The 20,164-nt window shown below is 39.2% G+C and overlaps 1 protein-coding gene across 5 annotated transcripts in view; it reads left to right on the top strand.

Annotated features, from left to right (window-relative positions):
* The window catches only part of NOTCH2 (notch receptor 2), a 189,906-nt gene that overhangs the window by 106,816 nt on the left and 62,926 nt on the right, over positions 1 to 20,164 (top strand). For all 5 annotated transcript variants that reach the window (XR_004178395.1, XM_021922900.2, XM_021922897.2 and 2 more), the window contains exon 5: positions 7,411 to 7,533. Coding sequence is in view for 4 of the 5 variants with exons in the window: in XM_021922900.2 (XP_021778592.1) it covers positions 7,411 to 7,533 (123 nt within the window). In the remaining variant the exon portion in view is untranslated. The remainder of the gene's footprint in view (positions 1 to 7,410; positions 7,534 to 20,164) is intronic.

Below are 20,164 nucleotides of genomic sequence, written 5' to 3'. Positions count from 1 at the left end.
AATTTAAAGAGAATTCAAAACAATAGATGATGCAGTGACACTGTGAATAAATGTTATTTATACAGTTTGTAAGATTTCATGCTCATTGTTCATGTGTCCCAGGTGGAGTTCAGAAAGTATTCACTTTGTTTCCGCAAAGGGAAATGGTGCCTAGAGATGGTTTTCTTTTAAAAAGTCCCTTTCATAATGCAGTGGCCTTCCTTCCATTGCCCTTCATTCAGTTGCTTTCCATGCTTGTCAGGAAACTAAAATGTTACTTAGAGTTATAGTCACTATCTCAATGTAAATAGCACCCTTATTTAATGAGAATTATTATTTCAGTTCTAAAAATGGGGAAACAAAGTCAGCAGAAGGCAAAGTAGCTTGTTAAAGTATCATGCAACTCTCAAATGGTTGCTTCCACTGCATTTCACGTCTTGGCACTTCTAATTGAGGGTTACTCTAACCACCCTATTTAAAATTGTAACTGTCCCCCACCCCCTTAATTACTAACCCTGGTCTACTTTTTGTTTTCTTTTTCTGTAACTCTTATCTTCTTACTATATAATTTATACTATATAATTTACTTCATTATGTCTATTGTTTATTGTCTGTCTTTTCCAAATTCTACTGCCTCTTACCCTCTCCAGAATGAAAACTAGGATCTTTGTTTTTGTTTACTGTTGTATTCCAAACACCTACAAACAGTGCCCAGTATATACTAGGCCCGCGAATATATATTGGCTGACTGACTGTATGGTTTAGTATCATGTCATAGTATTGAGACTGTAACTTTGGTCTTCTCATTTTCTTCTTTGTATTGTGCATCCTAGACTTAGTTTGGCCTCTCCTTTTGTCCTTGTATACTCAAATAATACTGGATAAGAATTTTGGAGTCTTTTTCAACTCTGAGTCAGTGAATGCCACATAACTTAGTGACTGTATTTAAATGGTTAAGTTACAGTTCTTTTCCTGCAAAGGATATTGTAGTCACTGTGAGTATTTTAGTATTATTGTAGGACTCAAGAGGGAATTAAAACTACAAAAATGACTCATCCTGTATGACACAGAAAGAAATGTTTCTTCACAGAGGGAGGAGATAAATATCTCCAAGAGAGAACTAATAGAATCAAATCAATGAACCATGTCTCATCTTTTTGGATAAGTAACTGTTAATAATCCAGACACTTCATGAACTTTCATTATGTAAAGTCTTCAGTAGAAGCTAAAGGAGGGGCACCAACCACAGTAATTTTAAGAACAAAATGGAGCATGAAAATAAATGATTAAATCATTTACTCCCACTATTTTTGGGTTAGGGCCAATAATGAGGAGAGAAAGAGGTAGACTAGTTTTGTGTCTGTGGCACTTTTAATAAAGTAGCACAAGTAATCAGAAAACAGTAGGCTGTTTTGAATTTACTGGCTGTCCCTTATGAGTTCACAGTTGGGTTGGACTGTCCTCAATGTACTTTCTTTTTTTCTTTCTTTCCCACATTTCTTTATTCCTCTGATTTTGTTTAAACTTCATAAAGAGTTCTCTGATCTTTCCTTTCCAAACAATGAAGGTTTATCCTTTGTAAACCACCTCTATACTCCACAGGCTGATGATATGTGATATCCCTATATCATTAAAGTAAAGCCTAAGCACATTCTGTGGCTTTTGTGTCTACTCTGTTGTTGCTGAGCTTAAGAACTATTAGAAATAATTCCCTCTTGCATTTTCACACATGGGGAATGTGACGTTCTCTTGGGTATTACGCTAATCATATTTTGGCAGGTTTCTCTGGAGCAGATGCAGAAATGATCATACCACTTTCCAGGGTGTATTATTTTAGCTCCTTTGACTTGGGCCCTAAGTCCGTTTTACCTAATGTTCCTGAAAGGTGTTCCTGATGTCTGTCACTGTTCTCTCATGCTGGATGTTGTTGCCTATGCTGCCTCCTCAGCTTTCTATCACCCTCTTCCCCTTTTTTATATAGAACTTATTCTTAGTGATTTGTCAAAGACGCCCTATTTCACTGAAATGTCTTCTATATTCCCTACCCTCCAAGTAGATTGGAGACCTTCTAAGGTCTTTTGACATCTGCATATCTCTAGCACAGCACTTATCACGGTGATTATTTATCTGTTCATCTTTCCAAGTAGGCACTCTCATTTTAACTCCCTGCCCTAGTCCCCAGCGTCCCCAGCATAGTGCCTGTCATAAAATGGTGCATCAATGAATACTTGAAAAATGAATGAATTGAACGTGGTAAACAGACATGAGAATTCCTATATTCTACAATTTTTTAAAATGTACCGAAATTATTGTCTTTGAATCCTCCGATTTATTTCTTTGACTTCTTTGGTGACAACGTTAGAAAAAAGTGGAGGTCAATAGGAAGATATGAAGGGAAGTAGGTGGGAACAGCGAGCCTGTGCAGGTGATGGGGTGGGAGATGCGTGGCACAGGCACAGGGGTCAGTGAGTTAATCTGGGCTCATTCAGAGAATGGAAAGTGTATGCCAAGAAAACTGGTTGGATAGGGACAGGTCAGGGATTCCCTCTTGCGTTCTCACACATGGGGGCATGTGTCATTCTGTTTTCTTTCTTTTTTTTTTTTTGAGACAGAGCCTTGCTCTGTTGCCCAGGCTGGAGTGCAGTGGCACAATCTCAGCTCACTGCAACCTCCGCCTCCCGGGTTCAAGCTATTCTCATGTCTCAGCCTCCCAAGTAGCTGGGACTACAGGTGCCTGCCACCACACCTGGCTAATTTTTGTATTTTTCGTAGAGATGGGGTTTCACCATGTTAGTCAGGTTGACCTTGAGCTCCTGATCTCAGGTGATCCACCCGCCTTGGCCTCTCAAAGTGCTGGGATTCCAGGCATGAGGCACCATGCCCAGCTGCATATGTCATTTTCTTGGGTGTTACACTGATTGTATATTTGCAGGTTTGCTTTTGTGACAGACTTCTTCTGGGGGAAAAAAAAAGTATCCTTTTATCTTTTTACCTTTGTCCAGTTCCAGGTATCCCTGTTTTTTTTCTTCACTCTTTCTTCCTTGTTCATGGGAGCTTTCCTTGAGGACTTTGAGCCCAGCTTTGGAGAATCCTGGTTGTGTCATCTCATCTCCTTTCTGCTCACTTTTTCTTCTTCTCTGCCTAGCCTTTCTACCCTCACACCTCCCAGGGTCTGAAAATGGAAAGATAAGGGTGTTTCCCTGAAAGTTGCTGTTGTGTGTGGGGATGACATGTTCGAAAGACTCTTCTGGTCCCTGCCCTCATTGCCATCATTAATCAGTTAAGTGGCCCGTGGTTTTGTAACAGCACAGTCTTAAAATGCTTCTCCCAAGTTTAATTTCTCTCCATTTGACCTTTTAAGGATGTGAATTGGCTTTAAACAGTAGACTCCCTTTAGTATGGCCCTGTGAGCCTCTCGGTGAATCTGCTACACCCATTCCACCCACGGGTCTGGAAACTTGTCTGTTTACCTTTCCCTAAAAACTTAAGATATATTTTTAAGAAGTGCCTTGTAACTTTTCATATAGTCTTTCCCCTACTTTGGGTAGACTGTTTCCTACAAGAATTTGGTAGATCTTTCCAAAGAGAATTCCGTATCTCTATTTTTAAAGCATAAATCCTGTCTTAACTTTGGAGGAGAACTGATTTGGCTTGGGTTTTCTTAGACATGGGAACTTTTGACCTAAGTTTGTATTTTACATTGTCAAAAGGGAACTCCGGGATCCCAGAAAACGTATAGACTGCAATTCGGTAAAGTTTCTGGTTCAGTACTTATTCCTACTTACTAGCTGTTTAATCTTGGGCAAGTCAGCCATCTGGCTCTCAACTTCCTCATCTGTAACATAAAAGGATTAGAGCAGACAATCTCTAAGGGATGCTGTAATACTACTGACAAATACTAATATTAGCTAATATGTGTGAGGCAGTGTGTTTAGTGCTTTTTCCCTTAATACAATAGCTTTGAGATTTATATACCATATAATAGATTTGAGTTTATATACCATACAATTTACTTTTTAAAAAAGTACACAATTCAGTACTTTTAGTAGATTTGTAGATAGGAGTAACCATCACCACAATCAATTATAGAATATTTTTATACATCAAAAGAAACCCTTTACCCATTATCAATTACTCTCCATTCCTCCTAACTCCCTCCCAGCCCTAGGCAACTACTGGTCTACTTTTTGTCTCTATTTGCCTCTTCTGAACATTTCATACAAATGGAAACATGCAGTATGTAGTAATTTGTCACAGTTTCTTTCACTTAGCATGAGGTTTTCAAAGTTCATTGATGTGGTAGCGTATATCAGTACTCCATTCCTTTTCATGGCTGAATAATATTTTATCATATAGATTTACCACATTTTATCATTTTATTTATCCGTCATCAGTTGATTGACATTTGAGTTGCTTCTACTCTTTGAGTATTATCAATAATTCTGTTATGAACATTTTTGTATAATTTTTTGGTGGACACATATATTCATATTTCTTGGGTATATACCTAGGAGCAGAATTGCTGCGTCAGATGGTAATGCTGTTTAACCTTTTCAGGAACTGTCAGACTATTCTGAAGTGGGTACGTTATTTTACATTCCAAGCAGCAGTATATGAGAATTCCAGTTTCTCCACATCCTCATCAACACTTGTTATTGTCTGTCTTTTTTATCATATTCATCCATAATGTGAAGTGTGTATCTCATTGTGGTCTTGATTTACATTTCACTGATGGTTGATGATTTTCAACATCTTTTCATATACTTATTAGTCATCATGTATCTTCTTTGGAGAATGTCTGTTCAGATCTTTTACCTACTTTATAATTGGTTTATCTTTTTAATATTGAACTGTAATAGTTTTTAAAAATATATCCTAAATGCAAGTCTCTTATCAGATAATATGATTTGCAGATATTTTCTGTCATTCTGTATGCTGTCTTTTCACTTTCTTGATAATATCCTTTTCAGCCCAAATGTTTTTAACTTCATGAAATACAATTTATTTTTTCTTTTGTTGCTTGTGCTGTCATATTTGTGAAAAGTTTGCTTGTCCCACATTACGAAGATTTACTATTTGTAAGTGATTTATAATTTTGCCACCTACCTTTAGGTCTCTGATCCATTTTGAGTTAATTTTTATGTGCGAGGAGGGAGTCTAACTTCATTCTCTTGCATGTGGATATTTAGTTGTCCCAGGACCATTTGTTGAATTAAGTGCTGTTTTTATCTAATTCATTTAATCTTTACAAAACCATTTAAGGTAGGTCCTGTTAATTCCCCAAGAAAGTTTAAGTATCTTGCTCATGTTCACCCAGCTATTGCATGGCAATGCTGAGAGTTGAGCCTAGACAGTTTGGCCCCAGAAGCCATGCTTTTAGCCATGAAATAGCTGTCTTACCTACCTCCCCTCTTACCTACCTACCTACCTATTGACAGGGAAGAAGTACCTCAACAATAGTCAATCAGTTGTAAAAAGAAAACACTTTATTTCTTTTCTGTTGTGGTTCTGCTGAAATGCTTCTGCTTTCTTAATTTGTCTGTGGTTGGTGAATTCAGTTAGTTGTAACATTGGCTAGTATAAAGTTAGAGTCACAGTTTCTATTCCTTATAGTTTAGCTACAAGGGCTTTACTACCTCCCTGACACCCTAGTCAACTGTATTTAGTGTTGCTCATCAGAGAGATCGAGTTAGGGAGAGGATGATCATTGACATTTTAGTACACCACCAGACCTGTCAAGTTTAGCAGTTGTAGGCCAGGGCCCCATTTTCCCCAACAATCTAAAACTATGTCTTTAAATTTTCCAAAGAATGTCTTCATCAAGAGCCTCAGACTAGGGGCTGGTCCTATGTTCACTCAAGGACATGTTTTCACAGGTATTATTGGGCAGCAACTCTGAACCTAGTTCTTATTCAAGGACCTAGTAGATCCCATAGATTCTGTAGGGGTGGGCTTCAATGGCTCATCATTTTCTGGCTCATTAGTCTATTTGTAAGACTTATATTTCTGTATGAGTAATGTGAAATATGAGTAATATACATTTTTGAAATTTGAGTATATTTTCATAGTCTCTTTCAGGCTTCCTTAGTGATTCATCTGCTTGAATGGACTGAGTACCAAATACTTAGAGAAATATAATTTCCTTCAATAAAGCCTTCAATGATTTCTGTCTTCCCTGGAGTGATTTTTGACTAATGTTTTTGGTCACTCAGTTTATACTTATGACTGCCATTGTATTAAGAGAAATCAGCCATGTTCCAATGTAGCAGAGCAGATGTAGAATGTCACAATAACTTATGGTAAGGAATAAAGCAAAGTGTGATTGATGCGTGTCCCACTCACCAGGCTGTAAATGCCACAAAAGCAAGGACTCACTGCTGTATCACCAGTGCCTAATGTAAGGCCCAGTAAGTATTTTGAGTGAGAGAGCGGAACCTTAAGGGATATTTTGAGGAAGCCAAATATGTAATCATACTATATTTCAAATAGGAGAATGTTTATAATGGAAGCTGGTAGTCTTCTATTTAATTAGCTCAGGAGTTTGGTAGCAAGGAAAGAGAAAGGAAGAGGCCCAACATATAAACTACAAAGGACCACATGTGGGCAGTTAGAGTGAAGTGTGGTGTACTAGTTTCATTTTTCATAAAAGAAAAAGTCAAGGGGAAGGAAGCAATGCTATAAGTTTAGAGAAGAGGCTGATGAATTTGAAGTGCTGGTAAGCTTAATTAGTAATAATGCCACCCAATTTTCAGATACCTTTTAACATTTGTATAGCACTTAATTCATGATGTGGCACTTATAATTAGAAAGACAGGATAGGCAAGTGGAATTAGCCTCATTTTTTACAGGTGAGGAAGCTGATGTGGCGCTTTAACTTACCATGTACGAATAGCTTGCAGGTGGTGAGATTGGGACTGACCCATGTCTTCATACTTTAAGTTCAGTGTTTTTCCTATATCCTCCTCCACTCCCTTCCCCACCTGGCTTGGAGGCCTCCTAGCAATCATTCAAATAAAAAAAATAAAAGGAACTTAAAGTTAATTAGGTAATATTTTATCTGTTCTTCCCATTAGTCTGGCATGGAGCTGTGGAAAATCTAATACCCTGTTTTTTCAGAACCCTTGAATATCTCTGTCCCAAGTAGACATTTATCATCCCTGGGATTTTATTTCATGAAAACATTTTGAAATACTTGTGAGGTAACTATGAAGGCATGCCATTGGCACAATGAATCACTTTCACTGTCTAGCTATGCTTGAGGCCAGAGAAGACAGAGAATTGGGGATTTTTCATATGGTGAGTCCTGGGTGAACAGCTGTTGAACTGAAGTCATGAAGTGGGTCTATTCTAATAACCATGTTCTGTGGGAACAGAGCAGGTCATTTCTTCTGTATGAGATTTCACCATTTTGTTTTGTTCTTTATTTACCAGGTTTTGAAGGGAGCACCTGTGAGAGGAATATTGATGACTGCCCTAACCACAGGTGTCAGAATGGAGGGGTTTGTGTGGATGGGGTCAACACTTACAACTGCCGCTGCCCCCCGCAGTGGACAGGTATGTACAGTGTGGAGAATCCGCCAGAATGGGGTATGGATTGGTGACCAGAGGCAGACTGTTTTTTTAAAATATCAGTAACAAAAATCTTAGGCCTGCTCTGGAACCAGTATGTGAACTGAGCAGGATCTCCATGCTAGATCTTTGCTTATTGTACTGACCTCATACATTCTCCTATGTTCACTCAAAGACATATTTTCACAGGTATTATCAGCAACTCTGAACTCAGCACCATGCTAGATGCTGTGGCAGATACGAGAGAAGAGCATTACTGCTACACTCTAAGCTTATTATCTGGGAAAAGCAGGACATTACCTGGAACGTAGTTGATGCTTAATAAATATTAAAGAGGAAAAATTTCCTGAAATGCTAAAATAAATTGTACAGGCTACAAGAGTTCAGAGCTTATTTGTTCATGGACAGAGATCTGTTCCATCTTAATGTCATGTCCTATAACTAGGCAAAGTGTTGGGCAGGTACTCTTAATGACATTATTTTTATGATATGCATCCTACATTTGTTTTTTTCTTCTATCCCTTTTTGCACACAGGACAAAAATAAATTTTTCTGCCTCTAACATTAGAAGGGTAGTCTTGCTTAATTTTACAGCATCTTGGAAGTTTCTCATGTAGTCTTAGGAAGGTTGAGTGATTTATGCAGACATTTGGTTCTAATTTCTCTTTATATTTGTTTATCTACTGAAAGTAGAGACAATTAAGAACTGATTAAGGGACTAAGAGCTGGGCCTTTTTGAGAGAAATTAATTTAATGTGGAAACCCAAGAGGAAGTTAGTATTATAAGAAAAAATTACAGCACCAGTAGTGGGGCTATCTCCTACAAAGAATCTTAATGTTGAAGTGCAGTCGTTACTACCTGGTATTCTTTAGTGTCTCTGAATTACTTTTCCTTATCTATAGCATCTAATTATTTAGAGTACTCTTTAAAGCTATAGACTATGAATAGAAAAAGATGAAAAGCATTTAAAAACTCAATCACACGACTTCATAGGGAGGCCAAACATTTCTACTTTTAATCCCCAAACTGTCCCTTTTAATACTTTCCCACCAGGTTTTCCTAGAATTGGGAGTTCCCCTAGAATTTCTTCATGGTGTCTTCATCCTAGAACTACACTTTTAGCCCTCTGTACTTTTTGTCACATTCTCTCTTCTAGTTTTTGCCGTTTTTCTGTGGTAGACTTTTCAGAGGCCATTTTTTCAACTTAAAAAAATTACTGTAAAGTTATTTACATGACATATAGTAACTGGAAATTTTTTTTTTCTCTTCTTAATGATCCTTACAGTATTGGACAGGATGAGACACTTGTTAAGAACTTGACCACATTCTGATCTCTTCCTTGCTATGTGAGAGTAACTGTGTAGTACTGAGGCTTCTGATGCCAGTGAAGATTAAACAGCATTGTAACATTGTTGCTGGTTTTTATTTGATACCACATTTGGTTTCTTGCTTTGATATTAATTAGGAAGGCCTGCTCTTGGGGAAAACTTTCCCAGTGAAATGATATTTTATTCAAATTTCTTATCCCAGGACATTTAATAAATGCCTCTTTTTGATAGAAGTCTTTATAAGATGTTTCTTTTTTATATTTTCCAAAAAGGGTAGTGGAGATCATGAATAAGTTTAATGTGGCAATTTTATTTCTTTTGATTTGCTGTCTGTCATTTAGAGTGACCTTCAGTTTTTTTGTTATTCATCACAGGTTTTCTTCTTCACTCATACCAATTCTTTGATTCCCAATGAGAAGCCTTGTTTTTGCCCTGCCCATCATCAACAGGATAAAGTCTAAGATCCTTCTCCTGTTATATGAAGCCTTTCATGGCCTCAGCCCTGTCTGCTTCCCCAGTCTCCTCATGCATCGAGTGGCATGCCCTAGCAGTTCTCTGCTCCCAGTTTTCCTGTACATACTGCGTAGTACTTCACATCCTGTGTCTTCATTGACACCATTCCTTTTCTCTAGGGCTTCCTTCTCCACTCCTCCCCCATTTTTCTCATCATTTTTGGCATGCTTGACTCAGATCAAGTGGTTACCTCCTTCAGGAAGGCTTCTGTGATCTCTCTCCAGGCTGAGCTGAATGTTCTACTCTGGACTTCCTTAGTACCCCCTGTGATAACAGTTACCACGTTTGTATTGATATTATTATATGCTTGATGTGAGGGATGTACCGAGTTATGGGGGCAGTTGGACTATTGATGACAGCAGTTACTAGCACTCCTTACAGACCTTTGTTCTCAGTAGCATGTAGCTGAGCTATTTACCATCCCAGCCCCTATCCCATTGTAAAGAGAAAAGCAGAAGGAAAATTTTGTGTCATAGGGCTTATATTTCTACTGATATTAGATGTATACATTCAGATTAGTATTTTCTGTGTTACACGAATTAAGTGAATGGAGCAGGGATCTAGTAGGAGTTAACTAATGTTTGTTAGCATCCAAATACTGTGCTGATTACGTTTTATCTTGTACAATCTTTGCAGTAACTGTATTAGAGACAGAGTTTAAATATCCTTTTTTCAGATAATGATGCATATTCAAAAGGGTTAAATAATTTGCCCAAGACCTGTAGTGGTTAGGTTAGGGTTTGAATCTAGGCTTGTTGAACTCCAAATCTGTGCTCAAATCTGTGGTCTTTTTTCTATGTAAAATTGATTTTATGAGTTATCTTGTTTTATTTGAAGAACTTTTGGGTTTTCTTAATAGACTGAAAATTTCATTTACAATTTCATTATCCTAAGATTTGGTGATTTACTCCTTGTGTTTTCCCTTTTAGAGAACCTAGCTGGTTACTTTGAGGTTAGAAGTTAACATTATGTAAATGCTTTAGATTCAGTCTGATGCTTTTTCACTACACCTAAGAGACTACTACAACTTTGTTCAGAATTCGTTTTACAACTTCCAGCTGTAGACTTGAAGCATTAACTATTTGGTCTGGCTTTTGACAAAATGGAAAAGGAGGGGTTGGAGTAGTGGGTTGAGGAAATGAAGGAAATGAAGTTGCCAGCTATCTGAAAAAGAATGGGTAGGACTATAGGGCTGAGAAAAGATAGGCATTAATTTTAAATAAATGGAGATTTCGAAATTTGCCATTCTTTTAATGAGAAGAACCTGGTAGTTACGGCTTTGTTTTGTAAGTACATATACATAAAAGGCTTGGTCTTTTGTAGCAAGTTCTACACTTCAAGATGAGTAGAATTTGTTCCAGCTCTATTCATGGTTTGATTTAAGATAAATATGTCAGCCTCCTTTTCTCAGAAGCCTTTATTTGCTATTATTTCTTTCTTGGGATATTGAAACAATAAAAAAATGCAATAAAAAGTTTATTTTTTCATTTGTTCTGCAAACAGCTATTATGCTAAACATTCTAAATCCATCCTATTCTGTATGGTGGCCCCTAGTTTCATCTTGCTATTGAGCATCTGAAATATGGCTAATGTGAATTGAGATGTGTTGTAACTGTCAAATAACTGATCTTGAAGACTTAGTATGGCCCGGCACAGTGGCTCATGCCTCTAATCCCAGCACTTTGGGAAGCTGAGATGAATGGATCTCTTGGGCCTAGGAGTTTGAGACCAGCCTTCGTAACAAGGCAAAACCCTGTCTCTACAAAAAATACAAAATTAGCTGGGTGTGGTGGTGTGCACCTGTAGTCCTGGTCACTTGGGAGGCTAATCACGCCACTGCACATTCCACCATGGGGGACAGAGTGAGACTGAGAACCTGTCTCAAAAAAAAAAGAACTTCATATGGAAAAAAGATATCTTTTTAATAATGTTTAAATATTGAGTAGATGCTGAAATAATACATTTTGGTACATTGAATTAAATATTAAAATTAATTTCCCCTATTTCCTTTTTACTATTAAATGTTTTAGTAGCCACTGGAAAATTTGAAGTTATATCTGTGACTCTCATTACATTTCAGTTGGACAGCATTAGTTCAGATACAAAAATGGTCTGTCGGTATTACCATTGCTGCTGCTTTGTGGAAGCATCTGTTCTAGCCCTGAGGTAGAGGAATAGATGGTTTCCCCATGGCCTGTGGGCAGAACTGTGTTATACCCCACTGCAGGCGTTTTTACCTACAGTGGCTGTCTAATTAGTGTTTGTTTGTGCCTTCAAAAACTACCACTCTTGTGAACTAGCTTAAGCTCAGATGGAAAAAAGAAATTGGTCTTCGGGAGTGGGTGTGGGGAGATGATTTATTTCTTTATAGGAATTGTCTTAGAGGGATAAGCCTGAACACTGGATGTTCCTTTAGGAAATAGAAGTAGACCTGATAGTTGGATGAAGATAGAGCACAAATGTCTTTATTATACTGTATTTGGCCTCAGGCCATCTTATCAGAGAATTTCTGCTCTGGCAGATACCCATTTAAGGAAAAAAAGGTTTTAAGGGGCTCAAAATTTATTAGAGCAGCATAGATTAATGTTTTGTCTACGTAGACTGTTATTTGAATTTTCTTTTTGAAGGTTCATTTCCTTCAGAATTAAAGTTGACCCTTAGCTCAACTCACAAATTCCTCTCTGTGGCTGCTTTTGACTTTGGGCTCACTTCTGGGGCAGATGTGATTTATTTTCTTGTGCTTGTTATTAATCCAGAAATGTAATTTCAGCGTGGGCTTGGAATAGTGCTCTGGGACATGAAGCAGAAGTGAACAATGGAAGTTAGGTGGATATGAGTCAAAGAAAACTGACCACACTTTCTCTCAGCTCTCCTTTAGAGCATGATGAGCCTCAAGAGCTGGGGGAGGTTTCCATTGCTGTCGGTGCTCCCATTTCAGTAAAAATGTTTGGCGTGAGTTGCAAGTACATTCGCCAGAGGTGGCGCATCAGCTCCTCGTGTCTGGGAATGGAGACTTTCCTCATGGTGTTCTTATTCTGAGCTGGATGTTCCTGTCTCAGTCCAGCCTCTAGCTGGGGATGAGTTATTCTCTAGAGTGAGGCTTTTCTCACAACCATTTTTCTACTTTGTTTAAGACTGTGGGGATGGAGCTTTTTGATGGAGAGACTAAACTACTTAAATCTGGGACTGGAAAGGTATTCTCATTTGTATTCTGCATGGAGGAATGGGAAAAAGGTCTCATATTTCAATTTCTCTGCTGTCAACTTGATTGTGAGGACTCTATAATAAGCCTGTTCTCCGAATTCTACCTCCTCACCCCAAATTCAGTTTCCTATCAGTTGGGCAGACTGCCACAGTGCTAACCTGAAGCACCCTTGCCCCAGATGTCCCAGAGTTGATTAGTGGCGCTGTTGGTGGAAACAAGGATGAGTAGATAGTCTAGCCCCACATGCAGGAGGTGAGACTGCAGGATCTTTCCTGCCCTACAGTTGGTGACTCAGGGTGTAGCCTTGGCTATGTTACAGGCATGATCCAGTTTAACTTCGTGGCTCTCTAGGCCCCCGTGGAATGGTTGTTAGTAGGTTCAATAATTTATCTCTTGGACCTACTTACAGATATTTATTGAACAACTGCTACACGGAATATATTATGCTAGATAGTGTAAGAGAAACAAAGAAAAAGATTCCTATTTTAAGAGTGGTAAAATTGACTAGGAACACATAAGAAAGTCCACACATAACCACACTAGGAAGTAGAAAGTATGTGTGAATGTGAATTTGAAAGAAACAGTGGTAGGAATTGGGAAGCATCTAAGTACTTGGTGGCGTAAGGAAGGTGATCGAGAAGAGTGAACTTCTGTTTTGAATCTGGGTAATGGATGGGAACTGTTGACAGAGATGGAGAAATAGGATAGAGATGATGGTAAGTTGGAAATGAGTTTTCCAAGTGAAAAACGTGAGACCCAGGAGCTCAGAATACAGACAGGGACAAGAGACTCAGATTTTGAGTCTTTTGGTTACCATGGAATGTGTCAAGTCTGTGAGGGAAATTGGGTGGAGTGATAAGAACAGAGGATTTGGACCCGAAGTATGAGAAACATCCACCCTTCAGAAAATGGATGAGGAATGGGATCCAAAGAAGGAAAGTGAGAAAAGGGGAGGTTTGAGAGGTGGGAAGAGAGCTCAGCCATGATAGCATCCTTGAGTCAAAGGATGCAGCCTTAGAAGCTTGCCGTGAACTCAACTCTAAACGCCTCGGTGGCAGCTCCTGTAATATTTCACTACTCTTACTGGGTTATGTGCTCAGCTTGCGTAAGAGACTATCAGTCTCTGGAAGGCAGGAAACTGCTCTTACTTATTTTGACCTTCCCAGGACTGATTTTAACAAACCATGGTTATTAATAAGTGACAACCAGGAGACTCAAATATGAATGATAACCGCAAAATGTTCATTAGAGTATTTGAGTTACTAGAAATTTTCTGAAATACAGTTTTAATACAAACAAGACTAAGAAGCTAGATTGCAGGAAGTTGAAGAAAAAAGTAGGCTTGGGGAAGGAGGAAGGAGCAAAATGGGTTTAGATCACTGTGTAAGATTTTGCACAACTAAAAAGAAAGAGAGAGAGAGACACACACACACAACACAGGGTTATAGGAGGTAGAAACTTTATTCATCTCATTGACCATAGAGCTCAGCTACACTAAGAGCTAAGGCAGCTCAAAGGGCATTGGCTAATGAAGTGGATTATTGGAAGGGGTTTACTCTTACAGGTTTTAGTGGGGAACACATTAGGTAAGATGTCTACTGGGAATGGGAAAGGAAGAAGATGGGGAAGTTATAGTCAGAGAGTGGAAGTACCAAGTTTGAGATCTTGGACAAGAACAATGAGTGTCTTGTAACAGGAGTGTAGAATGTGAGTGTGCTTGTGATATGGAGTGGATGCAGAGGTCTGTAAGGTTGAGAAAAGTAAGAACCCTTGATTCAGATAACCTTAGTGGTCCTCAACCCAGATATTGATTTCATGTGATACAGGAGAGGAAAGAGCAAGAACGTAAGCCACACATTTGTCATTCTAGGAAGAGGAAATTGGTCCAGGAGAACAACAGACCATGGTGTGATAATTTATATTATACTATGTATTTTTTTTAATTTTTAAAGGACTTCAATCCATCTATCTAATTTTAATGTCAGAAATTAGAATGTATTTATTGATTTCTTTCTCTTGAAGATGAGGAATTAGCATACTTCCGATATCTTTCATTCACTCCCTAGATTTTATATAAATAATCTGAGTTTCAATATTTATATTATTGTTATCAAATTTATAAACATATGAATATTCTTTAAAATTATTCTTGATATTTACAGTTTTATAACCCAATTTATAATATTTTCGACTTTGTTTTATGTGTTACTTGTGTTGTGCTAACTACTAGTGCAATTATGTCACAGCATTTTCATTTCTGAGTTCCTTATTTTCATTCACATTTTAGCTAAATAAGTATCTTTGAATAATTTTATTTCAGAGGAGTTACATGTTGGACCCATTTGGTTATTCAAAAAATGTCTTTTGATTTAGTTGTCTTCATACACAAGTTGTATCTTGACTAGATATCAAATTCTTGGGTCACGAATTAATCTCATCAAGTTCTTACACATTGTTCCTTTGTGTCTTCCAGTTACTATTCTAGGGAAATGCAATGCCAGTTGAGTGTTTCTTCTTTTTCATACGTAACACTGGGCTCCCTGCTCTCTTTTTCATTTGTTGTACAGTTGTCAGGAAAACCTATTATCTTTGTATTAGATCTTCATTCTTTCGTCTGCAGAGCTAAAGTCTCTCTTGATTTTTAATCTGTTCATTTTTTGTTTTGTGTTCTGTGAGAGCTCTCTTAAGGTTCTTCTTTATAACACTGACTTATACTTCTTCATTGTCAGGTCAGTCCTTTGTAGCCTCTTCTGCCTGCCTCTCAGCCCCTTTGATCAGAGACTAATGTCCTATATTATTTTTTATTTCTTTGTAGAACATAAATATGTCTAAATGTCTTGAGCATACAGAACTAGTTCTTTCTAAATGTATTAGCTCCTGGAAGTGAATAATTTTCCCAGTGTGCTTTTCATCAATATCTTAAGCATTACATTCTCCATGTTTTATGTTGTAGAATCTTTTAATAGGTGTCATGTTGTTTTTTTCCATTTTATTCATTCTGAGCAGAGGAACTGCCTGCCCATAGACAAGGGAGGTGGGTACTGTTTGTATCTCCTCACTCTCAACCTGGCTGCAGCTAGTTTTTCCTCCTGGTGCAGCGAGGGGCTTTTATGTAAACTGGCTCAATAACCCAGCAGCCTAAGGAAGTGGGGAGAGCCAGAGAGTGGGGCCTCCCAGCAGGAGACAGAAGCTTGACACCACTTTATTCTCTGTGGCGGGGGTCAGCTTTCTGAATGCCCCGCACTGGCCCAGCCTCCGTGGCAATCCACACAGTGGCTGAGCCTGGATGCTTTTCAGTGCTGCTGCCTTCGGAATCTGCCCCAGATGCACTGCAGTATTTCTCGTTGCTATAGTGGCCACAGGAGCCTGGACTCTGCAGTGCTTGAAGTTTTTGTTGACCTGGAGGGGTGAGGTGGAGTTCAGTCCATTCTCCTCACTGCAGCAGAGTGGACTTTCTGAAACACGCATTGGATCGAGTCATTTCTTTGCTGGAAACACTTCAGTGGGTCCTCCTTGTCTTTGGATTTAGTCCCAAGGCTGTGCATGTAACTCCCTCTCCAGCTACACCTCTCTGCACTCCCCTAATGCATGTCTTATAATTCAACCACAAGAATTTTTTTTCATTGCCTCAAGTGAGCCATGCTGTCTCTTCAACTCAAGCCTATACTTTCTGCCTGAAATACTCCGCACTCCACCCTTTTTCTACACACCCTCTCACACACTTCTCCCCTCTTGCACGCTCCTCCCAGGCCTTCTCTTAAAAGTTTCATTCTCTAGTTCCTCTCTATTCTCCCTGCTCTGTACTCTCAAGGCAATAGGTATCTATGAAAGCACCTATCACTCTGTGTCATCATTGTTTGTTTGTTTATAAATCTGCTATTTGTAAGTTCTGCAGGCAGAAGCCATGGCTGTTTTGTTCACCATTATAATCCCAGTGTGTATAGTCAGAGCCTGGCACATTGTGTTTGTGTGCGTGTGTGTGTGTGTATACATATATATTTTTTAGATAACGAATGAATTACAGCATTCAATTTTCCAGTCGTTCCCAGCCCAACCTCATCTCCAAATTCACAGCTCTTCTTACCTTTCTAAGATACTTTAGTATTTTTCTTCAGTGTGCACCAAGTTTGTACTAAATCTGTAAAACTAGACTAATTATATATGAAGACTACATTTGACAATCAATGTAAAGCACTTATTATCACATCTGGAACCTAGAAATAACTCAGTACATATGTTTTTACTGCTGAGGTTAGTAGTGATGTTGGGGAATAAAGAGAAAACCTACCCTTTCTCCCCTAGTTTCTTCTCGGTGGCAGTGTTTGAAAGAGGAAGACTGCAGGAGCTCTACTGCAGAGGGCTGACTGGACTGGTACCTTTAGGGAAAACTCAGGTTTCAGTCAAAGAAGGAAGTTGTGCACCTTAATGTGTAGTTGAAGGATTAGTGTGCAAAGGCAAGGTGAATCTGGGTGTGGTACAAATGAGATGGAGTTTAGTGACACAGGAAGGGGACTGGGATGAGGGGTTTCTGTGTGGACTGGTGGTGTAGACAAGGGTGACAGACATTTGGGGTAGGAACAGAATAGAGACACTGTTTGTTGCTATGAGAGGGGTGAGTTGAAAGATGAATATTATTTTGGGATTAGGGTAACTTAAATAAGAGAACTTTAAGCAGATAAACATTCATTTAAGGAATATTTTATTTAAGCTTGGGACTGTGTTGGATGCTGGGGATTCAGTGATGAGGGAAACAGCTCCCCCCGTTTCTTCATGGCACTGACAGTCCAGTGAGAAACACAGGCATAGACAATATAATTCTCTGTAAAATTTTGAACTGAACTAAATGCCTTGTAGGAAACATGGAATGTATCTGGAGAGCATATTAACAAGCAGAACTAATTGTGTTTAGTGACAGGCAAGTAAGGTCTCTTTGAGAAGGTAACATTTTCGACATAGACAATGAGTAGGAGTTGAGGAGAGAGAGGATAAGACTATCCCAGGCACAAGGAATAACATGTGCTAGCCACTGAGGAGGGAAAGAATGTGATCATTTTGAGAAATGAAAAAAGCCCAGAGTGGCTGGAGCTAGTGGTATTTCGTGGTTAGAGCTTAAAGAGATAGGCAGAAAACACAGGGAGGTGTTAGAATTTTATTCTAAATGCAAAGAATTCATCAAAGGATTTGAACAAGTGAGCAGCACAGTCCACTTTACATGTTAAGATCATCCTGGCAGCTCATTAGAAAATACATTGGTCGTGGATGCAGGGAAACCAGGCCTTTGAGAAGTCCTGAAAAAGATGATGGTGTCTAGAATTAGCGGAGGAATTTCTTGCGTTTATTCTGTATGAGTATCCTTTCCACAACTACATTATCCCCTTAGTTACATCGATACTCCCAGACCATCCTCTCAGTAGGTAGGGCCTGTAGACAGCAGTGTTTATACAGAATGTTTCACCCAACTTTATTCCCTGCAGGTGATGGGACTCTCGAGCTTGTTCTTTGTTGTTCATCTCCAACTTCAGCAGCGTGATAGAAAGTCTCCTGTGTATAGAGCTGAGGTTTTGTAGGATAGAAGTCACAAGAATGATCTTCTGTGATACAGAAAGAGATGAAACTCCAGAACTCAGGGGCTTGGGTGACTGCTGGTTGGAAGGATATATTGGAGATGGAGCTCTCTTGACTCAGCCATAGAGGAGAAGGTAGCAGGGTCAGGGCAAGGGCCAGCCAAGCTCATTTTTTATTTGTTCCTGTTGTGGAGATTGTTGTTGCAATGAGAGTTGACCCTTAACAGGACCAGTGATGTGATCAAACTTTTCCCCACAGACTTCACTGTTGAGAGATGACTGGAAAGGGTGAGAGCCGAGTCTCAGCACCTTACTTTTTTCAATTCCTTTCTCTTCTTTTCTTTCTTTCTCTTGTTGTCCACCTCTATTTTTTACCCATCACTTGTAGCTCCAAGTCAAACTAGTGGTTTGTGGGTGGGGCCCTTGCCTTGAGAGAGCTGTAATGAGCTGTTTGTGTCCCCGCGTGTTACAGATCATAAATGCTGACTGTTCTGTGGTCCTTGGCTCACTTGGCTGAAGCGTGGTGCTAATGAGGCCCAGGCCATGGTGTCTATTTCAGCACAGACCTCTTAGGTTCACCCTGTTATATTTACTGCCACAGCCTGTGCCCATAATTTTTGTTTTTGTTTTTGTTTTTTTTTGAGATGGAGTCTCATTCTGTCGCCAGACTGGAGTGCAGTGGTGTGATCTCAGCTCACTGCAACCTCCGCCTCCTGGGTTCAAGCGATTCTCCTGCCTCAGCCTCCCAAGTAGCTGGGACTACAGGCATGCACCATCATGTCAGCTAATTTTTGTAGTTTTAGTAAAGACAGGGTTTCACCATGTTGGCCAGGATGGTCTCAATCTCTTGACATCGTGATCCACCTGCCTCAGCCTCCCAAAGTACTGGAATTATAGGTGTGAGCCACCGCGCCTGGCCAACTGTGCCCATAATGTTACTTGTTCAGCCTGAAGAAGCCAGAGGATGGAGCAACAAGAAAAGATCAGCATAGAGGTGACCCTACTCCTGCAAAACCAAAACAGGATACTTCCTTTGCTAATGGTGGGTTGATAATACCATGTTATCTTCACTTGTAGTACTCTTAGCTTCTTCCTCTTTCCCTACATCCCTCAACAGTCAGCTCAGATTGGCCTTCTTTATTTTGAAAACTAACTTAATCTGTAGCAATCTCACACCCCAAAGTCTTTATCAGCACTGAACTATTTTTGCTTCTAATTCTTTTGCCAGCTAACTGTGCAAAGTTGAAGAAGTTGCTATACCTCTCAGGTCCTAGTTTCCTCATCTGTGAAATGAGCATGTTAGATTCGATGCTGTCCAAGGTCAGTTTCACCACTAGTGTCTAGTGCAGTGGCTGGCATAGATACCAAAGTGAATGGCAGACACTGTCCCTGTCCTCCTGGAGCTTATAGTGAAATGGGAAAGAGACTGTGAAGAGTAAATAAATATAAAATCACAGCTTGTGATACATTCCAGGATGGATTGAATGGAATGATGCAGTGGTGGAGAATCATGAGATGTGCATTTGTAGACCTACTCTATTGATAAGACAGGTACCTAGCCATGTGAATAAGCAGGGAAAAAATGTTTCAGGTGGACAGAGCAGCTTCTGCAGCAGCACTGAGGCAGGAGGAAACTTAATGTTTGAGGAATCAACAAAAGTTATTGTGGTTAGCATAAACTGTACAAAGGAGAGGTATAGATTTGAGTATATTTACAAGGCAAAAGTGATCAACCAGAAAATTGTCAGTAGTTACAGGTGGCACTCAGTGTTTAAGGTATCAACCAAGGATATGGTAGTTTAACATTTCATTTCAGATTATTCCAGAGTCATTGTGGCATTAGAGAGGGTAGTTTTTAAAAACAAGTTATTTTCTTTCTCTTTTGCCCGTAGGAAATAAGAGCCTAGTTCTCTACCTCAGTCCTGATGTTAAAAAAATGACAGTAGCTTGCAATATCTGGAAGGTGGAAATTAGTGAGAGGGATAATTATTGCCCTTGAAAACTT

This window comes from Papio anubis, chromosome 1 (genome assembly GCF_008728515.1).
Source record: "Papio anubis isolate 15944 chromosome 1, Panubis1.0, whole genome shotgun sequence".
In the NCBI taxonomy this organism is placed as follows: domain Eukaryota; kingdom Metazoa; phylum Chordata; class Mammalia; order Primates; family Cercopithecidae; genus Papio; species Papio anubis.
This window is presented reverse-complemented; position numbering and strand designations above follow the sequence as displayed.